The sequence below is a fragment of the Erinaceus europaeus genome, chromosome X, assembly GCF_950295315.1.
Source record: "Erinaceus europaeus chromosome X, mEriEur2.1, whole genome shotgun sequence".
Classification (NCBI taxonomy): domain Eukaryota; kingdom Metazoa; phylum Chordata; class Mammalia; order Eulipotyphla; family Erinaceidae; genus Erinaceus; species Erinaceus europaeus.
In genome coordinates this window covers 2133153-2155873 of record NC_080185.1, presented here as the reverse complement: position 1 = coordinate 2155873, position 22721 = coordinate 2133153, and the positions used below count along the sequence as shown (strand labels likewise).

The following is a 22721-nucleotide window of genomic DNA, read 5'->3' as shown; positions in this document are numbered from 1 at the left end:
GGCACCAAAGCTGCCGTTACTCATCCATCTCCCCACACGCCAGCCCCCACTGTTCCTTCAGTCAGCAGGTGCTGCCCGGGGACACCTGTGCTCCACCTTGTCCCTGTACCCACCCTGCACACCACTCCTTTAGACCTGCACAGCACTGGACACATTTTCCAGGGAAGCGTCCAAGAAAGGAGAAGAATGTCTCTGAGTTCCCTCCCAGCCGGCAGGGCCCTTGCTTCTAAAAAAGGCAAAGAGACAAGTAGCTGAAAACAGCAGGCACTCGCTTCCCTGAGGGCCGGGGATGCCCCGCCCCGCACTGCACCATCACTGGCTGGCTGGCACCTGGTGCTGAGCTAGGGTGCCCCCACACTGCCTGACGTGGAAGACAGAGGTGGCAACCAGCCTAAGGCCACAGTACTCCCCCTGCCCCGGAACCACTGCCACCTTCACTTACTGGCCCCTGGTAGCCAAGATCCATGCCAGAACCTGGGCACGCCCATGCCTGACTTTGGAGGTCTTCAAATGATAACCAGTTCTTCTGTTCTCTGTCCCCACTTCCAGGCCGTGTGGTCCTTGGCACACTTCCTCCACCAAGAGTGAGTGACCCATGTCTCTCTCCTCTCGTGGGTACCACCCCCCCTCCAGGCTCACCTTGTCTCCCAGGGCCTCCTCATGATCTCACACTTGCCAAGACCCCACTCCTCTTCCTAGAGAGGCTTGACATCAGTGACAGGGAGAGCATAAAGCAGAGCATCACGCTGGCCTGTGCAGCACAGCCCCAGGGACTGAGCACAGGACCTCATGCCTGCAACTCCTGTGCTCTGCCACCGAGCCACTGTCCAGGCCGCAACCCCCTTCCAAATAAACAGCCACCTCCAGCTTCTGAACACTGCAAGAAGAGTCCGCTCTATCATAGCCACAGAGGAAGAGGCTTTTCCCAGGATCCCCGCAGCCTGCCTCCTGCCATGGCTGCCAAGTCAAGTGAGGCCCTGCCCCTTGTCCCTTTACAGTATGAAAATATGGGGGAGGGGGGCTGGGGAGATGGCACAGTGGTGGTGCTACTGTCACTCCTGCCTGAGGCTCTGAGGTCGCAGGTTCAATCCCCAGCACCACCATCAGCCAGAGCTCAGCAGGGCCCTGGGAAAATAAATAAACAAATAAAAGCTGCCTAGGAGGTGATGCAGTAGTTAAGAATATTAGACTTTTTTTTTTTTTTTACTGTAGAGCTTTATTGAATAATGGTTCACAGTGTAGTCTCCCCCCTCCACTCCCATCACCACAGGCCTGTGTCCCCACCCCACCCCCACAGGTCTCCACTCCAGTTCTCCCGCAGTCTTAGACAGAGGTGGACATTTTTTTCACACTTGCACGCTCAATTCTCCATATTCCATGAGTGGAACCAGTCTGTCGCTGTCCTTCACCTCCTGACTTGCTTCACTGAGCATCATCTTCAGTTCCACCCACTTTATCCCAAAGGACACAATCTCATCCTTTTTAGGGCTGCATAGTACTCTGTTGAGTACATGTCCCCTGTTTTAGCCAGTCATCTGCTGAAGGGTATTTTGGCTGTTTCCAGGGTTTTGCTATTGTATACAAAGCTGCTGTGAACGTGGGGGTGCATGTGTCCCCTCAAATCAGTGTGACTGCATCTTTTGGGTCTATGCCTAGCAGTGGAATTGCTGGATGAGAATTGGACTTTTAATCATGAAGTCCTGAGTTCGAAACTCAGAATCGTATGTGCCAGAGGGATACTCTGATTCTCTCTCTCTCATAAATAAGACATGCTTAAAACTATGACACTCCAGGAGGTGACAGTTCTGGGAAGTCTTACCTCAGTTGCACCATTGCTTTGACTTCCAGACACAAAATCACAGAGCAAGAGATTCTGATTGGCCCGCATTGTTGTTTGCAGAAGGTTCAGTAGCAAGGAGCTGAAAACACCCACCAAACACTCTCCCCAGCCCCCACTTACCTGTTCAGAGCTACTGTGCCTCATGGCCTCAACATCACAGGTGTCCAGACCCTCCCTGTCTCTGTTCCAATGGCAATACACACAGAAGGCTCCTATCACACAAGGCCCCAGGGCAGTGTCACGGCCAGCGCTCGCACAGGCTCTGAGGGGCTTCGAGTGCTGACCGCAGTCTGCAAAGTGCAGCACGGAGTCCCAGAGAGAAGTAACTTGCTCAGCCTCCCATCACCCCAAGCTTCCTGGAATGGATGTGAGCCCCGGCAAGGTGAGAGGCCCAGGAGCCGTGCCTTCCTGGCCCAGCAACCTGGCTCCCAGCTGGTGGTACAGAGGGGGTGCTCCTTGAAACTCTGGGGGCTAAGGGAAGAAAAAATGCAGCCACAAAAGACTCTGAGAAGGTAGAAAATGACTCTGTCATCCGAGTAAGTGACCCTGAGGCAAGTATGTGTGTGGGGAGCGATGCTCTCTGGGGGCTGAAGCTCAGGGCACTCAAAAACATGAGGTCTAAGAGAAAAGTGTGATCTTGGGGGGACGGGAGCCCGAGAGTCCCAGTCAAACAGCCGAGTCTTACCAAAGTCAATCCCAGAGCAAGCGTTGGCTGGCCGAGGGGGTGGGGGACCAGGCCTGCCCTCAAGGAGGAGGGGGACTGCAGGCACGTGTGCCAGAGGCAGGATTCCCCCAAGGCCCTCACCCCCATGCCCACGGCCCCTGCCCGGGGCCACAAGCTTTGTCCCCAAAGAGACTCCGAGTGGGTGGGCAGTTACAGTAAGTTCACAGAAGGTAGCAGTGAAGCTACTTCTACTCTGAATCTGCAGACTGAACAGAGGAACGGAGTGACAGTGGCCCAGGGGCACCCAGGAGGGGCACACAGGAGTGAGGGGCAGGAGGTGGCGCAGCACTCTGATGGAGAGGGTTGAGGCCTGGCGGAGGTCAGGGGGTGAGCTGCCCCAGTACATTGTGGATCCCCCTGAAAAGCAGTGAGTGGGACCTCCTAGAATGGGTGGCAGATGCAGAAGAGAGGTTCTAGAAGCAAGGATTTGCCACCCTGCCTGCCTCGTGCCCAGGCTCATGCCTCTCAGGGCTGTCCCAGCATGAGACATGGTAGAAAAGGAGACCAATGTTGTCTTCAGAAGGGTCTAGGAAGTGCCTGAGGAGCCCCTGCAGCTGCAGCATGCCACAGAGAACTCGGAGAAGCCGGGTCTCACAGAGGGCTGGAGGGCCTCCGCGCCGTGCAGCTGTGCCCTTCCCAACAGAAGAGGGCAGCCTCTGCCCAGGAATGCCCGCATTCCAGAGAGAGCAAAGGCCCAGCTGCCGGTGAATGGCCCAGCAAATGTGCAGTGGTCGCCACCCGGGCAGAGGCCTGTGCTCCGGGACCCAGGCACCTTCCTATCTGCAGAGCTGGGGCCGCTCTTTGCAAGCTGGCTTTTGCATTCCTTCCTTTCCAGCTAGGCAGAGGGAGTGACGGGACCCTGTGCCGGCATCTGTGGTCTTCCTCTCGCCTGGCAGTGCTGCTCCACGTGGCAGTGGCATCCTCAGGCTCCCTCGCCCCACCCCAAAGATGAAAACAGACAGCCAAAGGGCTATAGCCCCACTGTGGGAGCACAACTGCCCCACCACAGAAGGTGGCCCAGGGAGCCACGGAAAACAGAACCACTGTGGCAGACAGCTCAGCAGGGCATGTCTGAAGTTCCCGCTCCCATCCCAGCGCTCATTCTCTCTCCCTCTCCCTCTCCGCCTCCAGGGTTATCACTGGGGCTCGGTTTCCGGTTCCCGCACTATGAATGCACTGCTCCTGGCGACCATTTTGTGCATTTTATTGGATAGGACAGAGAGATTGAGAGGGGATAGGGAGACAGAGAGGAAGAGAGAAAGACACCTGCAGACCTGCTTCACTGCTTGTCAAGTGTCCCCCTTGCAGGTGGGGAGCAGGGGGGTTGAACCCAGATCCTTGTGCAGGTCCTTGCATTTAGTGCTATGTGCGCTTAACTGGGTGTGCCCCCCGCCCCCACCCCTCTCTTACGAGCACTCTATCTTAAGGGAAAGACAGACACCGCACTGGGCAGTGGTGTACCTAGTAATGCATACGCACTACAGTGTGTGAGGACCCAGGTTCAAGTCCCTGGTCCTCCCCTGTAGCAGGGATGCTTAATGAACAGTTAAGCAGGGCTCCAGGTGTCTCTCTCCCTCTCCACCTCCCCCTTCCCTCTCAATTTCTCTCTCTATCCAAAACAAATTATTAGTAGAAGAAAAAAAAACACACCTATTCACTATGCAACGAAGCCGCCACTCAGACGTGATGAGAAGAGCTGCAGGGGTTCCCACACGCAGTCATCAGGGAAAGCTGCCCGGTGGGAGCCGGCGGGTGCAGTTAACAAAACTGAGGTCATCCAAGAGGGACAGGCTGTGCGTGTGCGTGTGGGGTGGTGGTTTCTGAACGATGAAAACCAAGCCAGGAAACACTTCTCCACAGGAATGGCCACGTAGCAGGGCTGCCACAAGTCACTTGGACTGTCGAGGGCTGACAGTTTTGATACAAAGGTCACCAGGCTACAGCCTTGTGTTCCCCCACACCTTCCGGTCAACCCTCACTCCCATAGTCCCCCAGCATCAAGTCCCCCAAGGCAGAGAAGCACCTCATGGAGCGTGCAAGGATGGGCCTGCCAGGCCCAATGCCAAAACCCCACAGGGCCCCCAGTCCTGGCCTTCGTCTAATGCACCCAAAACCAAGTCTCAGACGAGTGCCTTGCTTGGCTCTTAAGGGAGTGAGAGCACAGCACCACTGTCACCAAGGGTCTTGTCCTTCCTGTCGTGGCAAGGCGTAAGAAGCGCCCTCTGATGGGAGTCAGGACGGCTGCCTCTTCACGTTAACAGGTCTCAGCCTTTCTAGCTCCATCTGAGGGAGATTGGGGTTTTTGGAAGCCGAGTGCTACTCCCCAGCCTTGCCCCCAAACCCACGCCCACTTGTCGGTCAAGCCCTGCAAGCATGCCATTTAAGGGAGGGCACGCTGGAGCATGTCACCCTCGGGAAGCGACTTGAAGAACATCTCCGGGGACATTCACTGACCCAAGGGTGGCACAGGCCACACAGAGAGGACAGAGTAGCTGCTAATTAGTATCATCTTTTATTACACAAAATAGAGTTCCATCTGGGTTGCACATTTCATACTTGCTAAAAATCTGGCTTTAAAACCCCCCAAGGTTCCACTCCCATCTGCTCTCTGATCTCCTGTGCAGTGAGCTGGCTTCCCGTACAGCTGCTGTCCTCTCCGACAACGGGGCCAGCCACACTCCGGCCGGCCCGCTGCAGGTATGGCTTCCGGCCCGGGCCACCAGGCACAGATGCTCCTGCAGCCGTGTGCACAGCCCTCAGCAGTCCATGCCTGCCAACCATCCAGGCTGGGCCTGTGGGGGCCAGGCACCCGGGTTTCTCCTGGGGACCCAGGGCAGGCCCTAGGGGATCCCTGTATCCATGGTGTAGATCTGAATGAGAGCAGAAACGATGCTGTCAATGATTGGCTTGGTGAGGTCGTCACTGAACACCTGGAGCGAAGAAAAGCAGGCAGTGAGCCAGCCAGCCACGGGGGGGTCTTTCTTGCCCAGGGGCTCCACCCCACACCCAGCCTGCAGAGGCTGTTCCGTGTGTCCGTCCGGGCTGGGTGACTGCCTTGAGGTCACTCTGGCCCAGCATCTCTGCAGGAGGCCCATTTCCAGAAACAAACTGTGGTGACCGCAGCCCATGCTTTCCTGAGAAGCACAGGCCTGCCCTGTGACCCCGAGCAGATGGCCCCGGGCAAGGAGTCCCAGGAACCAGAGCAGGCACAGGTGAGGCACAGGGCAGGCAGGCACAGTAGTTCCAGACCCACAGAGCCCACAGACCTGGCCCACGCCAGGCGTCCTGCTGACGGCAGGAGTTCTGGGAGCCTCAGGCCACACACAGAATGTTGGTGGAGGGTGGCGGGTGGGGGCGGGAGAAAGTGAAGCAAGGTAGCCGCGCGGTGCCCACAGCCTTCAGGAGCAGACAAAACCTGAGCAGCAGTGACAGTGCCACACGAGGCTGCCAGCAATGCAGCCCCCGTCACTGCGCTGGCAAGGGCACTTGCCGTCCTGCTGCTGTCTATCCTGACAAGCAGAGTCACAAGCGGGAGAGCTCTCCTAGACCCCCGCGTCTCCGGGAGACCCCTGGCGGCAAGGAATTCAACCAACACAGCCAGTGTGCTACTTGGTGTTACCCCACTGGCCCGGGCCACTAGGCCCAGGCCATGAGCTGAGCCAGGGCAAACGCTGGACCCCAGCATAGCCTGCCAGGCCCCCCAGCCAGCCAGGAACCTGCGGGGAGCCAGTGTCACTGGGGATGCGGAGTGGGAGGCCCACACCCTCAGCTCCAGCACAGCTTACTGCACAAGCACAGCTTCCTCCTCCGGCTCCCAAGCCAAAATCTGGCGCCAGGAAAGATGCCCAGGAGCCAGGAACCAGCACACCAGGCAGGGCACAATCCTTCCCCTGGGAGACGCCCCAACACCAAGGGAGACTTGGGGCTGTAGTGTCTCTTCCTCTCTGTCTCGAGATGAAAGGAGTGGCTTAGGAGCCGTGAAATGACACTTTGCGTGCGTGCGTGCACGCACACATGCACGCACGCCTGAGGGCCAGGAGGTGGAAGCAGCCCAGCTGTTCCATCTTAAGAGAGGAAAGACGCTGGCACAGCCATGGCCAGCCCAGGCGCCTGAGGACACAGGCTGTGTGCAGCCAGCCGGTCGCAGCACACATCCCTCCCTGTTGCCCTGCCGCCAAACCCCACAGGTGGGCTTGCCGGGGCCGGAGCTCAATGTGAGAGCTGGTGGAATATTCTGGATGGGTGGTTGGCGGGGACGGCACTATGCTGTGCACTATGGCTCACAGTCAGTTGGATATTATAAATTTAAGCATGATTTTAAAGAGTCGGGGCAAGCGACAGCCCAGGGGGCCAGCAGTAAACAGCACGGCCCTGTGAGGAGGGCCTTACCTCAAGCCCCAGAAGCAGGTCCACTGGAGCCCACAGAGGAGCCTAGCAGAGAGCACACCCCCACTTCAGGACAAAGCTCTAGACACGGGCGGCGGCAGGAGTGCGACCTCAAGCTGCAGGCTCAGCCTGGCAAGGGCATCAGACGAAGTGCCGCCATGTACCGTGTGAGGCCCCAGGTGTGGCAGACAAGTGACAACAGAGGCAGCTGCTGCAGGGAGTGGTGGCCACAGCGTACGCACAGGAAGGCTTCACCAACCGGACACAGAGCTGCCAGCAGTCCCTGGGGCAGGCCCAAGCTGGCACATGCCCACAGACAGACACCAGAAAAAGAGAAGAGCTCGGAGCAGGTATACCACCCTCAGGAGGCAACTGCTCCCCAATATGCACCACCAGCAGCGGCAGCGAGTGTGCAGGGCAGCAGGCGGTGTCCTGGGAAGGGAGCAGGGAGAGGGAGCGGTGCCCAGGATGGAGAAGCACCCACGGGGCACACAGGCCACGGAACAAGGGCCCAGCGGATAACAGGAGAAGGGGCTGGGAAGATTTAGCCCTTTGTCACCGCCTGATCCCACCCCAGCAGGCACACCTTGGCCAAGTTGGCTGGAGGTCTCCAAGGCACCCAGATGCAGAGTGCAGATCTGAGCCACCGCTGCCTTAGTTACAGACACGCACATGTCTGCTGGGGCTGCAGGTGAAGGCCAGGGTGCCTGTGAGAGTGTGGGGATCATACAGACAGACCATGAAGGCCCGCAAAGATGACAGCGGGCCAGAGGAGGCACGGCACGCTGAGGTCTACCAAGGGAGAGATCCTGAACATGTCCTCACAGCCCTCGCCGCTGCAGGCTTGGGGCGGGGAGAGGGAGCTGCCAAAGAAACTTCCTTCACTTCAAAGTCTGCTTCCAAGGCATCTCCTTCTAGAACAAGGCTAATCAGGTGCTATGGGGAGACAGAGAGAGAGAGAGAGTGAAAGAGAGAGAGAGAGAGAGAAGGACAGGGAGAGAGAGAGACACAAAGAGAGAGAGAGAGCTACACACATGGGGAGAAACCAGAAAGAGAGAGAGAAAGAAAGAGGGAACTACACACATGGGGAGAAAGCAGAGAGAGAGAGAGAAAAAGAGAGAGAGAGAGAGGGAGCTACACACATGGAGAGAAACCAGAGAGTGAGAGAGGGAGAGGGAGAGAGAGAGGGAGGGAGAGAGAGACACACACACACAGAGAGAAAGCGCTACACACATGGGGAGAAACCAGAGAGTGAGAGAGAGAGAGGGAGAGAGAGAGGGAGGGAGAGAGAGACACACACACAGAGAGAAAGCGTTACACACATGGGGAGAAACCAGAGAGTGAGAGAGAGAGAGGGAGAGAGAGAGGGAGGGAGAGAGAGAGACACACACACACAGAGAGAAAGCGCTACACACATGGGGAGAAACCAGAGAGTGAGAGAGGGAGATGGAGAGAGAGAGGGAGGGAGAGAGAGACACACACACACAGAGATAGAAAGCGCTACACACATGGGGAGAAACCAGAGAGTGAGAAAGAGAGAGGGAGAGAGAGAGGGAGGGAGAGAGAGACACACACACAGAGAGAGAGAAAGCGCTACACACATGGGGAGAAACCAGAGAGGGAGAGAGAGAGGGAGAGAGAGAGACACACACACAGAGAGAGAAAGCGCTACACACATGTGGAGAAACCAGAGAGTGAGAGAGGGAGAGGGAGAGAGAGAGGGAGGGAGAGAGAGACACACACACACACAGAGACAAAGCGCTACACACATGGAGAGAAACCAGAGAGAGAGAGGGAGAGAGAGAGGGTGGGAGGGAGAGAGAGACACACACACAGAGAGAGAAAGTGCTACACACATGGGGAGAAAGCAGAGAGTGAGAGAGGGAGAGGGAGAGAGAGAGGGAGAGAGAGAGAGACACACACACAGAGAGAGAAAGCGTTACACACATGGGGACAAACCAGAGAGTGAGAGAGGGAGAGGGAGAGAGAGAGGGAGTGAGAGAGAGACACACACAGAGAGAGAGAGCGCTACACACATGGGGAGAAACCAGAGATTGAGAGAGAGAGAGGGAGAGAGAGAGGGAGGGAGAGAGAGAGACACACAGAGAGAGAAATCGCTACACACATGGGGAGAAACCAGAGAGAGAGAGAGGGAGAGAGAGAGGGAGGGAGAGAGAGACACACACACACAGAGAGAGAAAGCGCTACACACATGGAGAGAAACTGGAGAGAGAGGGGGAGAGAGAGGGCGGGAGGGAGAGAGAGACACACACACAGAGAGAGAAAGCGCTACACACATGGGGACAAACCAGAGTGAGAGAGGGAGAGGGAGAGAGAGAGGGAGAGAGAGAGAGACAGACACACAGAGAGAGAAAGCGCTACACACATGGGGAGAAACCAGAGAGTGAGAGAGAGAGAGGGAGGGAGAGAGAGACACACACAGAGAGAGAAAGCGCTACACACATGGGGAGAAACCAGAGAGAGAGAGATAGAAAAAGGGAGAGGGAGAGAGAGAGGGAGGGAGAGAGAGACAGACACACAGAGAGAGAAAGCGCTACACACATGGGGAGAAACCAGAGAGTGAGAGAGAGAGAGGGAGAGAGAGAGGGAGGGAGAGAGAGAGACACACACACAGAGAGAGAAAGCGCTACACACATGGGGAGAAACCAGAGAGTGAGAGAGGGAGAGGGAGAGAGAGAGGGAGGGAGAGAGAGAGACACACACACAGAGAGAGAAAGCGCTACACACATGTGGAGAAACCAGAGAGTGAGAGAGGGAGAGGGAGAGAGAGAGGGAGGGAGAGAGAGACACACACACACACAGAGACAAAGCGCTACACACATGGAGAGAAACCAGAGAGAGAGAGGGAGAGAGAGAGGGAGGGAGAGAGAGACACACACACACACAGAGACAAAGCGCTACACACATGGAGAGAAACCAGAGAGAGAGAGGGAGAGAGAGAGGGTGGGAGGGAGAGAGAGACACACACACACAGAGAGAAAGCGCTACACACATGGGGAGAAACCATAGAGGGAGAGAGAGAGAGGGAGAGAGAGAGGGAGGGAGAGAGAGACACACACACAGAGAGAGAAAGCGCTACACACATGGGGAGAAACCAGAGAGTGAGAGAGAGAGGGAGAGAGAGAGGGAGGGAGAGAGAGAGACACAGAGAGAGAGAAAGCGCTACACACATGGGGAGAAACCTGAGAGAGAGAGAGAGAGAGAGAGAGAAAAAAAGGGAGAGGGAGAGAGAGAGGGAGGGAGAGAGAGACACACACAGAGAGAGAGAGAGAAAGCGCTACACACATGGGGAGAAACCAGAGAGGGAGAGAGAGAGGGAGAGAGAGAGACACACACAGAGAGAGAAAGCGCTACACACATGGGGAGAAACCAGAGAGTGAGAGAGGGAGAGGGAGAGAGAGAGAGAGGGAGAGAGAGACACACACACACAGAGAGAGAAAGCGCTACACACATGGGGACAAACCAGAGAGTGAGAGAGGGAGAGGGAGAGAGAGAGGGAGTGAGAGAGAGACACACACACACAGAGAGAGAAAGCGCTACACACATGGAGAGAAACCAGAGAGAGAGAGGGAGAGAGAGAGGGTGGGAGGGAGAGAGAGACACACACACACAGAGAGAAAGCGCTACACACATGGGGAGAAACCATAGAGGGAGAGAGAGAGAGGGAGAGAGAGAGGGAGGGAGAGAGAGACACACACACAGAGAGAGAAAGCGCTACACACATGGGGAGAAACCAGAGAGTGAGAGAGAGAGGGAGAGAGAGAGGGAGGGAGAGAGAGAGACACAGAGAGAGAGAAAGCGCTACACACATGGGGAGAAACCTGAGAGAGAGAGAGAGAGAGAGAGAGAGAAAAAAAGGGAGAGGGAGAGAGAGAGGGAGGGAGAGAGAGACACACACAGAGAGAGAGAGAGAAAGCGCTACACACATGGGGAGAAACCAGAGAGGGAGAGAGAGAGGGAGAGAGAGAGACACACACAGAGAGAGAAAGCGCTACACACATGGGGAGAAACCAGAGAGTGAGAGAGGGAGAGGGAGAGAGAGAGAGAGGGAGAGAGAGACACACACACACAGAGAGAGAAAGCGCTACACACATGGGGACAAACCAGAGAGTGAGAGAGGGAGAGGGAGAGAGAGAGGGAGTGAGAGAGAGACACACACACACAGAGAGAGAAAGCGCTACACACATGGAGAGAAACCAGAGAGAGAGAGGGAGAGAGAGAGGGTGGGAGGGAGAGAGAGACACACACACAGAGAGAGAAAGTGCTACACACATGGGGAGAAAGCAGAGAGTGAGAGAGGGAGAGGGAGAGAGAGAGGGAGAGAGAGAGAGACACACACACAGAGAGAGAAAGCGCTACACACATGGGGAGAAACCAGAGAGTGAGAGAGAGAGAGGGAGAGAGAGAGGGAGGGAGAGAGAGAGACACACACACAGAGAGAGAGAAAGCGCTACACACATGGGGAGAAACCAGAGAGAGAGAGAGGGAGAGAGAGAGGGAGGGAGAGAGAGACACACACACACAGAGAGAGAAAGCGCTACACACATGGAGAGAAACTGGAGAGAGAGGGGGAGAGAGAGGGCGGGAGGGAGAGAGAGACACACACACAGAGAGAGAAAGCGCTACACACATGGGGACAAACCAGAGTGAGAGAGGGAGAGGGAGAGAGAGAGGGAGGGAGAGAGAGACAGACACACAGAGAGAGAAAGCGCTACACACATGGGGAGAAACCAGAGTGAGAGAGGGAGAGGGAGAGAGAGAGGGAGGGAGAGAGAGACACACACACACACAGAGACAAAGCGCTACACACATGGAGAGAAACCAGAGAGAGAGAGGGAGAGAGAGAGGGTGGGAGGGAGAGAGAGACACACACACAGAGAGAAAGCGCTACACACATGGGGAGAAACCATAGAGGGAGAGAGAGAGAGGGAGAGAGAGAGGGAGGGAGAGAGAGAGACACACACACACAGAGAGAAAGCGCTACACACATGGGGAGAAACCAGAGAGTGAGAGAGGGAGATGGAGAGAGAGAGGGAGGGAGAGAGAGAGACACACACAGAGAGAGAAAGCGCTACACACATGGGGAGAAACCAGAGAGTGAGAGAGGGAGATGGAGAGAGAGAGGGAGGGAGAGAGAGAGACACACACACAGAGAGAGAAAGCGCTACACACATGGGGACAAACCAGAGAGTGAGAGAGGGAGAGGGAGAGAGAGAGAGAGGGAGAGAGAGACACACACACACAGAGAGAGAAAGCGCTACACACATGGGGAGAAACCAGAGAGTGAGAGAGGGAGAGGGAGAGAGAGAGAGAGGGAGAGAGAGACACACACACACAGAGAGAGAAAGCGCTACACACATGGGGACAAACCAGAGAGTGAGAGAGGGAGAGGGAGAGAGAGAGAGAGGGAGAGAGAGACACACACACACAGAGAGAGAAAGCGCTACACACATGGGGAGAAACCAGAGAGAGAGAGGGAGAGAGAGAGGGTGGGAGGGAGAGAGAGACACACACACAGAGAGAGAAAGCGCTACACACATGGGGACAAACCAGAGAGTGAGAGAGGGAGAGGGAGAGAGAGAGGGAGGGAGAGAGAGAGACACACAGAGAGAGAAATCGCTACACACATGGGGAGAAACCAGAGAGAGAGAGAGGGAGAGAGAGAGGGAGGGAGAGAGAGACACACACACACAGAGAGAGAAAGCGCTACACACATGGAGAGAAACTGGAGAGAGAGGGGGAGAGAGAGGGCGGGAGGGAGAGAGAGACACACACACAGAGAGAGAAAGCGCTACACACATGGGGACAAACCAGAGTGAGAGAGGGAGAGGGAGAGAGAGAGGGAGGGAGAGAGAGACAGACACACAGAGAGAGAAAGCGCTACACACATGGGGAGAAACCAGAGAGAGAGAGATAGAAAAAGGGAGAGGGAGAGAGAGAGGGAGGGAGAGAGAGACACACACACAGAGAGAGAAAGCGCTACACACATGGGGAGAAACCAGAGAGTGAGAGAGAGAGAGGGAGAGAGAGAGGGAGGGAGAGAGAGAGACACACACACAGAGAGAGAAAGCGCTACACACATGGGGAGAAACCAGAGAGTGAGAGAGGGAGAGGGAGAGAGAGAGGGAGGGAGAGAGACACACAGAGAGAGAAAGCGCTACACATATGGGGATAAACCAGAGAGTGAGAGAGAGGGAGAGGGAGAGAGGGAGGGAGTGAGAGACACACACACAGAGAGAGAAAGCGCTACACACATGGGGAGAAACCAGAGAGAGAGAGAGAGAGAGAGAGAGAGGGAGCGTTACACACATGGGGGAGAAACCAGAAAGGACCCAGAAGCTCATGCTGGGCAGGAGGTGGGCTCGGCCCTGAGCACAGGCTACACTTGCTGGGCACAGCTGCGCGTGGGATGCAGCAGAATGAGCAGGGTAAGCCCAGTGGTCAGCCAGGTGACTATGTAGCTGGACAGCTCCCCACTGGCCCCTGCATCCTGCAGTCCATCCACCCGCCCACCTATTTAGGCATATGGTGGCACTGATTCAGCCACCACCTCCTCCCACTTCTGGCTCCCCCGCGCACCCATCCATCCCCAGTGACTTCTCTGCTGCTCACACGCCTGGTACTCATCACCTCGAGGCCGGTCCCTACCCAGGACCTTGCATCCATCAGCACCTACCCACCTATGCTTGACACAGCTGTCACCTAGCCAGCCACCAGCTACTCACAGCTGGAGGGGAGGCGGTCGCAGCAGAGGTCCGTGAGAGAGCAGCTCATGCACAGGGACCCAGAAGCCTCGGGCAAAGGGAAGGGGCCACACGTCCATCCAACGCACCAAGCACCAAGCTGTCGCCTCACCTGCCACCATGGCTTCTCGGCCTCGGCCTCGGCGGGCACCTCGACCCCATAGGCCTGCAGGGCCAGGTGGAGCACCGCCACGGCTATGTGCTGTGCCCGGAAGCGGAGGCACAGCCCCCCGTGGTAGCTGTCCCGGAGCAGGGCCCAGGCCGTGACAGAGACGGGTGTCCGCTGCCAGCTGTAGCGATTCAGCCAATTCTTGAGGGAAACCAGGTAGTGGAGCAGGTACTGCAAAGACACGCCAGTCAGCAGTGGGCTTCTGGGGGACCCTGTACCTGTCTCCTCACAAGGCACCCCGGCAGCTCCGCCCACCAGTCACTCTCCGCATGGCTGCTGTGGTGTGCGTGACACACAGAGCAGATCGAGCTGCCTCCCCACTGGAATCCTGGGCTTCCACTAGAAGCCCCGCCTCCCTCTAGGGCCCTCTGCCCTGGTCCTCCCACCACATCCCTGGAGGCCTCATCTACCTGCTCGCCCTCTCTTCCTCCTGCCTCAGCTCCAGAAGCCAGGCTACACCAGTGGCTACCCACCCTATCACACAGCCCTGCTATGGCTGCCAGAAAGCCCAACTTGGACTACACAGGCAGTGTTCCTGGGAGCAGAAGGCTGCACCCCTTGTGCCCTGACAGAGGCCAGGGACCAGCTAGTGGCTGCTCCTAGGAGGACCAGAAACCAGCAGCTGTCAGTCACTGCCCTGCCTGGTGAGCGCCCAACACAGGCCCCAGTGCCACCCTCCGGGCGGGCGGCCCAGCCCTGCCCCCTAGCCAGTGCGTGAGGTACTACTGGCCTGAGCGTACAGATCCTGGGACCCACTAACCCCATACTTGGTCAGCCAAGGAGAGCCCCACTCTCCTGCCCCACTGTGCCCCCCTCCCCGTCCTCAGCTGGTGGAAAGGAGGCCCTGCTGACCTGCCCCGAGACTCAGCGCCTGCACCGCCCCAGGCCTCAGGACCTCCCTGGCCGCCCACAGCTTCGGCCTTTCCCCTGGGGTGTCTGTCGAGCATCGTGCTGGCTGCAGACAGCGCTGCCTGGAACACTCCAGCAGGGGTGCGGGGACAGGGAGGCGGTGTGGAGGCGGGCATGAGACGGGACTACAAGGCACCAGGAAGGCCCGTGGAGACGGAGCTGGGGGCAGGGGAGATACGGCAGGTGACAAACTACATCACAGTACAGAAGAGAAGCAAGCAAGCCCCCCACCCCAGCCCTGCTGTGGCACTGTGTGTGAGCTCAGGGCCCCCAGAAGACGAGCCACGGCTCATCTCGAGAGAAGTCTGTGCTGCAGCTTCAGCTGCTTGGAAGCCTGCAATGCCTCCATCACAAACCCCCAAAGAAAGGCAGACGCTGGCAAGGAGCCCCACCTCACCACCACCACTCCCCCAACCCCTGCTATGCAGGCCATCCTCCAAGCTGGAGGGCACTGGGGGTACACTGCTAAGGCCTTTGGATCTCGTCTGCTCCACTGCCAGGGCCACCAGGCCCCAGGGAACCGAGCTGGCCTCTTGCACCCTCGACAGCCCCAGATGTTTCCCAGCTCATGGCCATGGCCAAGCGGCAGAAAGGCAGCAGGCGAAGCTTGAGAGACCCCGGGAGGTGGAAAGGAGGCCGCCGGAGCCAGCGCCCGCCCGTGCAGTGAGGAGCACAAGGTCCCAGCATGGCCACACCCTCGAGGTCAGAGGCAGAGCCCAGAGGCCGTGTCCTGAGGCCAGAAGTACCTTGTGTGGGTGCTGGAAGTTGACCTGGAAACGCAGAACACGAAGGACAAGCAGCTCGCACTGCACGATGCTGTCCCGCAGCTCCCAGAAGCGAGCATCCAGTTCCAAGGGCTCGCTGCCGGGGTGGAAGTACCTGTGAGGGGGGACACCGTGAGCACAGCAACAGGGCAGGGCCGAGCAGCAGCCCCCTGAAGCAGACTCCAGCGGCCTGTCTAATCTCGGGAAGAACTCTCTAAGCTCATCCGATGGGTGTCGTGGGTGGTCACAAGTGGCACGGTGACCCACAGGAGCCTTGAGTCTCAGCCCTGAACTATCTTAAGTCACTTGGCAAGATGGCAAGTGCCGAGACAGGCTTTGTGATAGCCTAGAGGAACCAGAAGCTGTCTCGTGCTGGCATGACTGTGTGGGACAGTCCTCCTGGCTACACTGACAACGCCCACGCCTGTCACTCTCGGCCCAGGGCAAGTGTGGAAACATGAAACAAGCTGTGTTCTCATGGTGCTTTCCGGGAAGTAAACTCCTGTGGCTTCGGCTTCCCACCTTCTCGCTTCTTCCTTCCAGACCTTTCCGGCCTTACTCGCACCACATACGTCTGTAACACCTACGCAAGTTCACCCAGATGAGGTAGACTGAATTCACACGAGGGGATCAAAATTCCCTGCTGATGACTCACCCCTCCTAACTCCTCACTCGGTTTCCCCAGAGAGCCCGAGTCCAAGCTGAGGTCTGATTAGCGACTTCCCCTTCTGTTGGCCTCCCTGCTGGGGCCTGGCAATTACAGATGGACTGTGGCTACCCTCCCACAGCCCGCTCCTGTTTTTCTCTTCGTCTTCAGCAGGACATCATGAACGTGTCATGCAAACAGGGGGAGGCAGTGCTTTTTCTACTACCTGATTATTAAACGAAGAGAGGTGCAAAACAACTCTGCCCTAATGACCAGTGTTTTTGGAAGGCTGTGACGCGCGGCTCGTGAGTGACTCCCCGGAGTCTCAGAGCAGCCTGTGGGGCAGGCTGGGCACCACATCCTGGCCCAGCGGGGACACAAGTTCTGGGCCCTGGATGGTGCGCACAGGCCCAACTGCCTCAGTTTTTCACGCCACCTGTGTAAGACAATGGCCCAGGGAGTGGGTGCTGGCACACCTGGTACCACATTCGCGTTACCATGAGGACCCGGGTTTAAACCCCCGCTCTCCCCCTGCAGGAGTGGTGAAGCAGGACTGCAGGTATCTCTCTCTTGCTCTCCCCTCGCCTCCTCTTTCCTTCACAGTTTGTCAACAAATAAGCAAGTAAACAAAGTATCTCAAAAAAAAATTTTAAAAAGGCCAGCTGGGTGGATTCCCACTCAGCCCAACTGCAGTAGTCCCAGGTAGGGCTGGTCCTCTCAAACACCCCTCCACTCAGGCCGAGGCCCCCAGGCCTGCTGACACCAGGGAAGTAGTCTTGCCAGTCCCTCTCTGCACTTCATCTGGCCATGGGGGCTTCCCAGAGCTTGGCCCCAGCTTGCCTCCCATGGCCCTTCAGACTTGCTTGTGCCTTTACTGCACAAGCCTCCGGCCTGGTTCAAAGCCAATGGTGCTTTGAACCACTGACACCCGGCAGCCCCCAAAGTGCCGGGGCTAGCGACCCCACCTGTTGGACACATTGATGATGTCACGTGTGCGCAGGTGCTGCTCTTCCACTTTGCCAGCCAAGTAGAGGGAAGACATGGCAACCAAGTAGGGGTCATAGGCGTCCAGGCTGATTTCGCAAAAGAACTTGTGGTAAATGGTGCAGGCTGTGGCGATGGGGATGGAGTGCATCCCAAGCTTGATGCCTAGGAGAGAACAGGTGGGGGGGGAGATGTCAGTCAGGGGGCACTGTCAGGCAGTCCAGAAACCCAGAGCTTCAGCCCCCTTCGGGGTGCAGTGTCTGTGGAACCCCAGACTCAGGGTCCAGGTCTAGGCTGCCTGGACTTCAGAGACCAAGAGGCCCCTGGAAGAGGTATCCAGCAGGGCTACACACTGTAAGCTGGCTGCTCCCATGCCCGCCCGCATGGCCTGCCGAGCCGCAGCATTACAGAGCACAGCAGAGGCAAGACTTGGCTGGCATGCAGCTCAGCCAGCCCCGGGCCAGCTCCTGAGAGCTGTAGGGCCCGTGGTGCCCTGGCATGGTGGCATGGAGACAGGGTAGACCAGCCCGCAGCTCACCCCTAAGCCTTGTCCTGCAGAGGAGGAGGCCCGGGAGGGGGTGCGCTGGACACTGCAGGCCCCCACGTTAGCCTCAATGCTCAGCCTCAACACGGCTTGCCCACACTGCAGGTTAGAAAGCACAAGACAGCAGCAAGCAGGTGACACCAGGGCTGCTGGGGCAGAGCGGTGGAAGAGGCAGACGGGCACCAGGGGGGGAGTACTGCACACAGAGGGGAGCAGGCCTTGAGTGCAGTGGTTTGAGCTAGGGGTGGCCCAGCGCCACAGCTGCTGAAGGAAGCCTGCTCTGGGCCACGGAGCGAAGCAAGTTCTCAAGCAGGGCTACGGAAGGAAGGAAGGAAGGAAGGAAGGAAGGAAGGAAGGAAGGAAGGAAGGAAGGAAGGAATGAATGTCGGTCAAGGGGCACGCTGGCCTTCAGCACCCGGGACCTGGGCATCCACACGCCTTGCCCACACTCAGGGGCTGCGGGCAGCCCTGTGCAGACACTGCTGCTGGGCAGGGTCCACCGCGTGATGGGGGACTGAGCTTTAGGGGGGCTGCTCCCCTGCCGCTACAGCAGCGCCTCCGGTGGCCCCCAGTTCCCAGCAGCCCCTCAGCCTCCCTCTTACACGGCCCCTTGCCCAGCAGCACATGCTCATCCTCATGCCCCGTCTGCTGCCTCCCTCCCCGCTTCTCTCTCTGTGCGTGTGCGTGTGTGTGCGTGTGCATTTATGCATGGGAGAGGGAGAGGGAGAGGGAGAGGGAGAGAGGGAGAGAGAGGGAGAGAGAGGGAGAGAGAGGGAGAGAGAGGGAGAGAGAGGGAGAGAGAGGGGGAGAGAAGGGGAGAGAGAGGGAGAGAGATGGATGGAGGACTGGCCACAGCATCCGTCTGGCACGCTGTGTCTGCGGGCAGCAAAGGCGCGGGAGCCGGCCGGCCGGGCTCTCCACTTGGGAAGCGTGTCGGGCGGCGGGTCCCGCGCCAGCGCCTAGTCCCCACGAGGCCCGGCCCTCCTGTCACTCAGCCAGCGCCAGTGCCGGGAGGCTCACCGGACGGGGCGGCGGGCGCCCGGCCTCCCCGCGCTGTGAACGGAGCGTCCCGGTGCCGTCCCGGTGCCGCAGGCCGCCGGACCCCACGGCCCGACCCCACAGTGCGGCCGGAGCTCCGGCAAAGCAGCACGAAGCAGCGGCGGGGAAGCCGCGCGGCGTCGGGCCGGAAACAAAGTAGCACCGCCTCGGGGGCCCGAGCCCTGCGCCCCTCGCCGCAGCCTCCCCGAGACGCCCGCCCGCCGCCCGCCACCCGCCCGCGGGTTACCTGCCTCCATGATGAACCTGCTCACTCGGAAGTGCACCCGGGCCTCCGGGACCAGCCGCTCCCCCGGGTCAACGGGCTCCATGCGGCCGCCGCCGCCGGCTCGGCGCACCGGAAGAACGAACTCCCGCCGGCCGGCTGGCAGAGGCCGGCTCCGCGGGTCTCCGGCGGCCGGGGCCGCCCCCTCCACGGCGCTCCCCGCGGAGGCGGGACGGGCTGGCGGCGCGGGCGGGTGCGGGGGCGGGCGCAGGCGCAGGAACGGAGGCCCAGCAGCCCTGAGCCTCCGGGCAACTTCTGCGTGAGACGGCGCGCCCCGCCCCGGAAACCTCAGGCCCCGCCCTCGGGAACTCCAGGCCCCGCCCAGAACCGCTGCGATCGGTCTCAGAGCCCCGCCCACAACCGCTCTGCCCACAACCGCTCCGCCAGGTCTCAGAGCCCGGCCACAACCGCTCCGCCCACAACCGCTCCGCGCGGTCTCAGAGCCCCGCCCACAACTGCTCCGCCCAGAACCGCTCGCGCGGTCTCAGAGCCCCGCCTACAACCGCTCCACCCACAACCGCTCCGCCTGGTCTCAGAGCCCCGCCCACAACTGCCCCGCCCACAACCGCTGCGCGAGGTCTCAGAGCCCCGCCCACAACCGCTCCGCCCAGAACCGCTCCGCCGCGTCTCAGAGCCCCGCCCACAACCGCTCCGCCCACAACCGCTCCGCCCACAACCGCTCCGCGCGGTCTCAGAGCCCCGCCCACAACCGCTCCGCCCGGCCTCAGAGCCCCGCCCACGCTGGGAGCCGCGCCAGTTGCTGAAAGCGGCTCCGGCGCGGCCCTGGGAACGGGAGCCCGGCGGGCTGCTCGGGCCAGGCCGCTGCCTGCAGGAAGTGCTTGCCGCGGAAGGGGCCTTGGCAGTGCTCGGATCCTCGGGCCCCCCGTGCCTGCTGGCCTTGCCAGGGAGGCGCTCACTTGCCGAATCACTACCAGCAGTGCCACCTCCCCTTTCGCGTGTGTCTGCGGCAGCCCAGCCGGCCACCGTGCTGAGCTCAGGCTCCGGGTGTGCTGCCTGCCAGAGGGCCTCCTGAGCCGGAGACAGCCGCGTGGTGCTCGGTCTGGGACCCTCTCCAGGGAAAACCGTGGCTCCCAACTCTCCCGCTGGAGTGGCCCTGACGACAGTGGGTGCCCATCTGCAACCATCTTAATTTCCATCTTCGCCCCCCTCCCCGCACAGATTACACCCCGCGGCCTGCTCTCACCTCCCCACCTGCGTGTTTACCGGTTAAACAGCATAGCTCCATATCCTCCTCCCCAGAGCCTTTTGTGGTGTGAGGAGCCCAGCTCAGCGAGTAATAGTTGCCCTGAAAGTCTCAATGAATGCATTAACTTTTAAACCCCTGGTCATAGGGCACCTCCTGGCAGGCAGCCTGGGTGCAGTGGTTGAGCCATAAATAATTCACTAGCCACCAAGTACAAGCAGCCAGCTTCGAAGGGGAGCTCCTGTCCCCCCCACACACACAAGTCACACCCACTGCCACCTGTCAGCATTCCCAAATGTGGCCCACACCCATCACAGAGCTTGCCACAAGGCTCATCTCCAGCCCTGAACATGGAGAAGAGGACACACAGAGATGGGTGGACAGCCTGCAGAAGAGGGCCTCTACTGGCCAAGGCTTCATGGGAAAACCACTGGGTGCGCCCCGACCAATTAATAACAGCCTCCTCTCCACAGGGACATCAGATGAATGATGGAGAGAGGGAATGGAAGAATGCATTGTGAGTTAGTGAATGCATGAGGGAGGGGGGGAATGAATCACTAGGTGTGTGGATGAGTGAATAAGAGAGGTAGGGAGTGAGTGAGTGAATGAGTGTGTGAGTGAATGGATGGGTGAGTGAGTCAATGAGTGAATGAAGGATTGACTGAGTAAATGAGTAAGCGGGGTGGATGAGTGAATAAATGAATGAGTAACGTGGTGTGTGAGTGAATGAGTGATTGAGGGAGGGAGGGAGAGTGATAGGGTGAGTGAGTGAATGAAGACTAAGTGTATGAGTGATTGGGTGGTTGAGTGAATGAATGAGTGAGTGAGGAGTGAGTGGGGGGTAGGTGTGTGTATGGGTGGGAGGTGAGGGAATGAATGAGTGACTAGGCAGGCAGGTGAAGGGGCTGAGGGAGCAGGGCTCCAAAGCCAGAGGACAGATAAGTGGCGAGGCAGTGGGGAACAGAGCAAAGGCAGGCCCCGGATAGGCCCCTCTGAGGCGGGAACCTTCATGGGTGGTGCCTCACTCCAGAGCAGATTTATGTGGGGGGACTCCTGCTCCCACAGAGGGGCCCAGTTCCCCCTCACCCCTACCCAGGCCCTCCTGTGGCTGGAGGGAGGCACCAGCCATCTTACAGGGAGCCACGGGGCCTGCCTACTGGCAGGAGAGGCCCACAGGCCTGCCTCAGCCCTCGCCCTGGCAACTTTATGACCGAGCAACCTTTGTGGAATCCTACCTGCCCACGTGGGCCCTTCCCTCTCCTCCTTGCCCCTGCAGGACCCCTGCTTCCTCTCACAGGGCACTGGGGAGCTGGCACTTGACCAACTTGTGGTTGGTCCACTGCCTGTGTGCCAAGTAGAAGCAGACTCCTTGAAAAGAGAAGCAGAGTGGGCTCTGCACAGCCGCGAGGTCCTGCGTGTGGCTGATGGGGACCAGGGTGAACAGCTCCACTCAGCAATTCTGCACACCCCAGGTCCGCCAGCCCAAACGGGCAGGCATGAGAACACCTCAGGCCTCCTGAACCCATAGGTCATGGGGAGATGGAGGCTAAAGTGGATGGGCTGTGACCCACAGCCCAGGGACACGAAAACCCCAGGGGCTGTGCCAGGCAGGCTGGACTCTCCCCTGGAGCCTCAGGAGGGAGCACAGCCAGCGGCCAGACGAAATAGCACAGACAAGCAGGAAGGTAACAGAAACTGTCTGTAGTCACAGACGAGAGATGAGACTAAGAAAGAGCTGAGGAGTAAGACTTCACATGGCAGGTTCAAGAATTAAGGAGGGACTTCTTCAAGGATGCAGGATATAATGTAACAAACACAAAATCACTTTTGTTTATTTATATAGCTTACATTCCTGAGCTGTTTTGCTATAGGATATATTTCAGTACACACTGGCAGTAAACAATTCAAAGAGAGACCATGCGAATTTCGACTTACTATAGCATCAGAAAGAATAAAGCACATAGGAAAAAAATTAGCAAAAGAACAGAAAACCTGTCCAACCATATGATACCGAAAGTCCTACATACATACAATAAGACATACAATGTTCATCGCCCGAAAGATTTTACATAATTAAAAATGACAACATTCACAAATTGAACTGGAAAGTAAGTATATGTGAGCAATTGCGAAATCCAGTCTAACTTCCAGGCAGAAAGAAGCTACGCTAACCCTCAAATGCAAATAGAGATGAACGCATCCCAGAATAGCAAAATTGTCTTTAAAATAACAAAGTTGGATAATGGATCCCTTTGTGGGCCCCTATAGGACCTAACACTCAATGTGGATCAACAATAGTAAGGAATGTTCATTCTCCAAAAGGAGATTGGACAACATACTCTACCTAAACATAACCCTAACCCTAGCCCCTAGCCCTAACCCTACCTGAGGAAAATGGGTCCTGAAATTTGTGCAGCCTGGAATGTTCTTAGCCATGACCACAGAATTCAAGCTTAAACCTACAGG

The 22721-nt window shown here is 58.1% G+C and overlaps 1 protein-coding gene across 1 annotated transcript; it reads right to left on the bottom strand.

Annotated features, from left to right (window-relative positions):
* Positions 1-5060: 5060 nt before the first annotated feature.
* On the bottom strand, positions 5061-19266 carry CCNQ (cyclin Q). The gene is made up of 5 exons (XM_060182924.1): positions 19016-19266; positions 17168-17351; positions 15539-15671; positions 13827-14054; positions 5061-5494 (listed from the first exon to the last, which is right to left on the bottom strand). Exons 1-5 carry the CDS (start codon positions 19095-19097, stop codon positions 5405-5407), a joined length of 717 nt encoding a protein of 238 aa, XP_060038907.1. The 5' UTR covers positions 19098-19266; the 3' UTR covers positions 5061-5404.
* Between the last annotated feature and the right edge of the window lie 3455 nt (positions 19267-22721).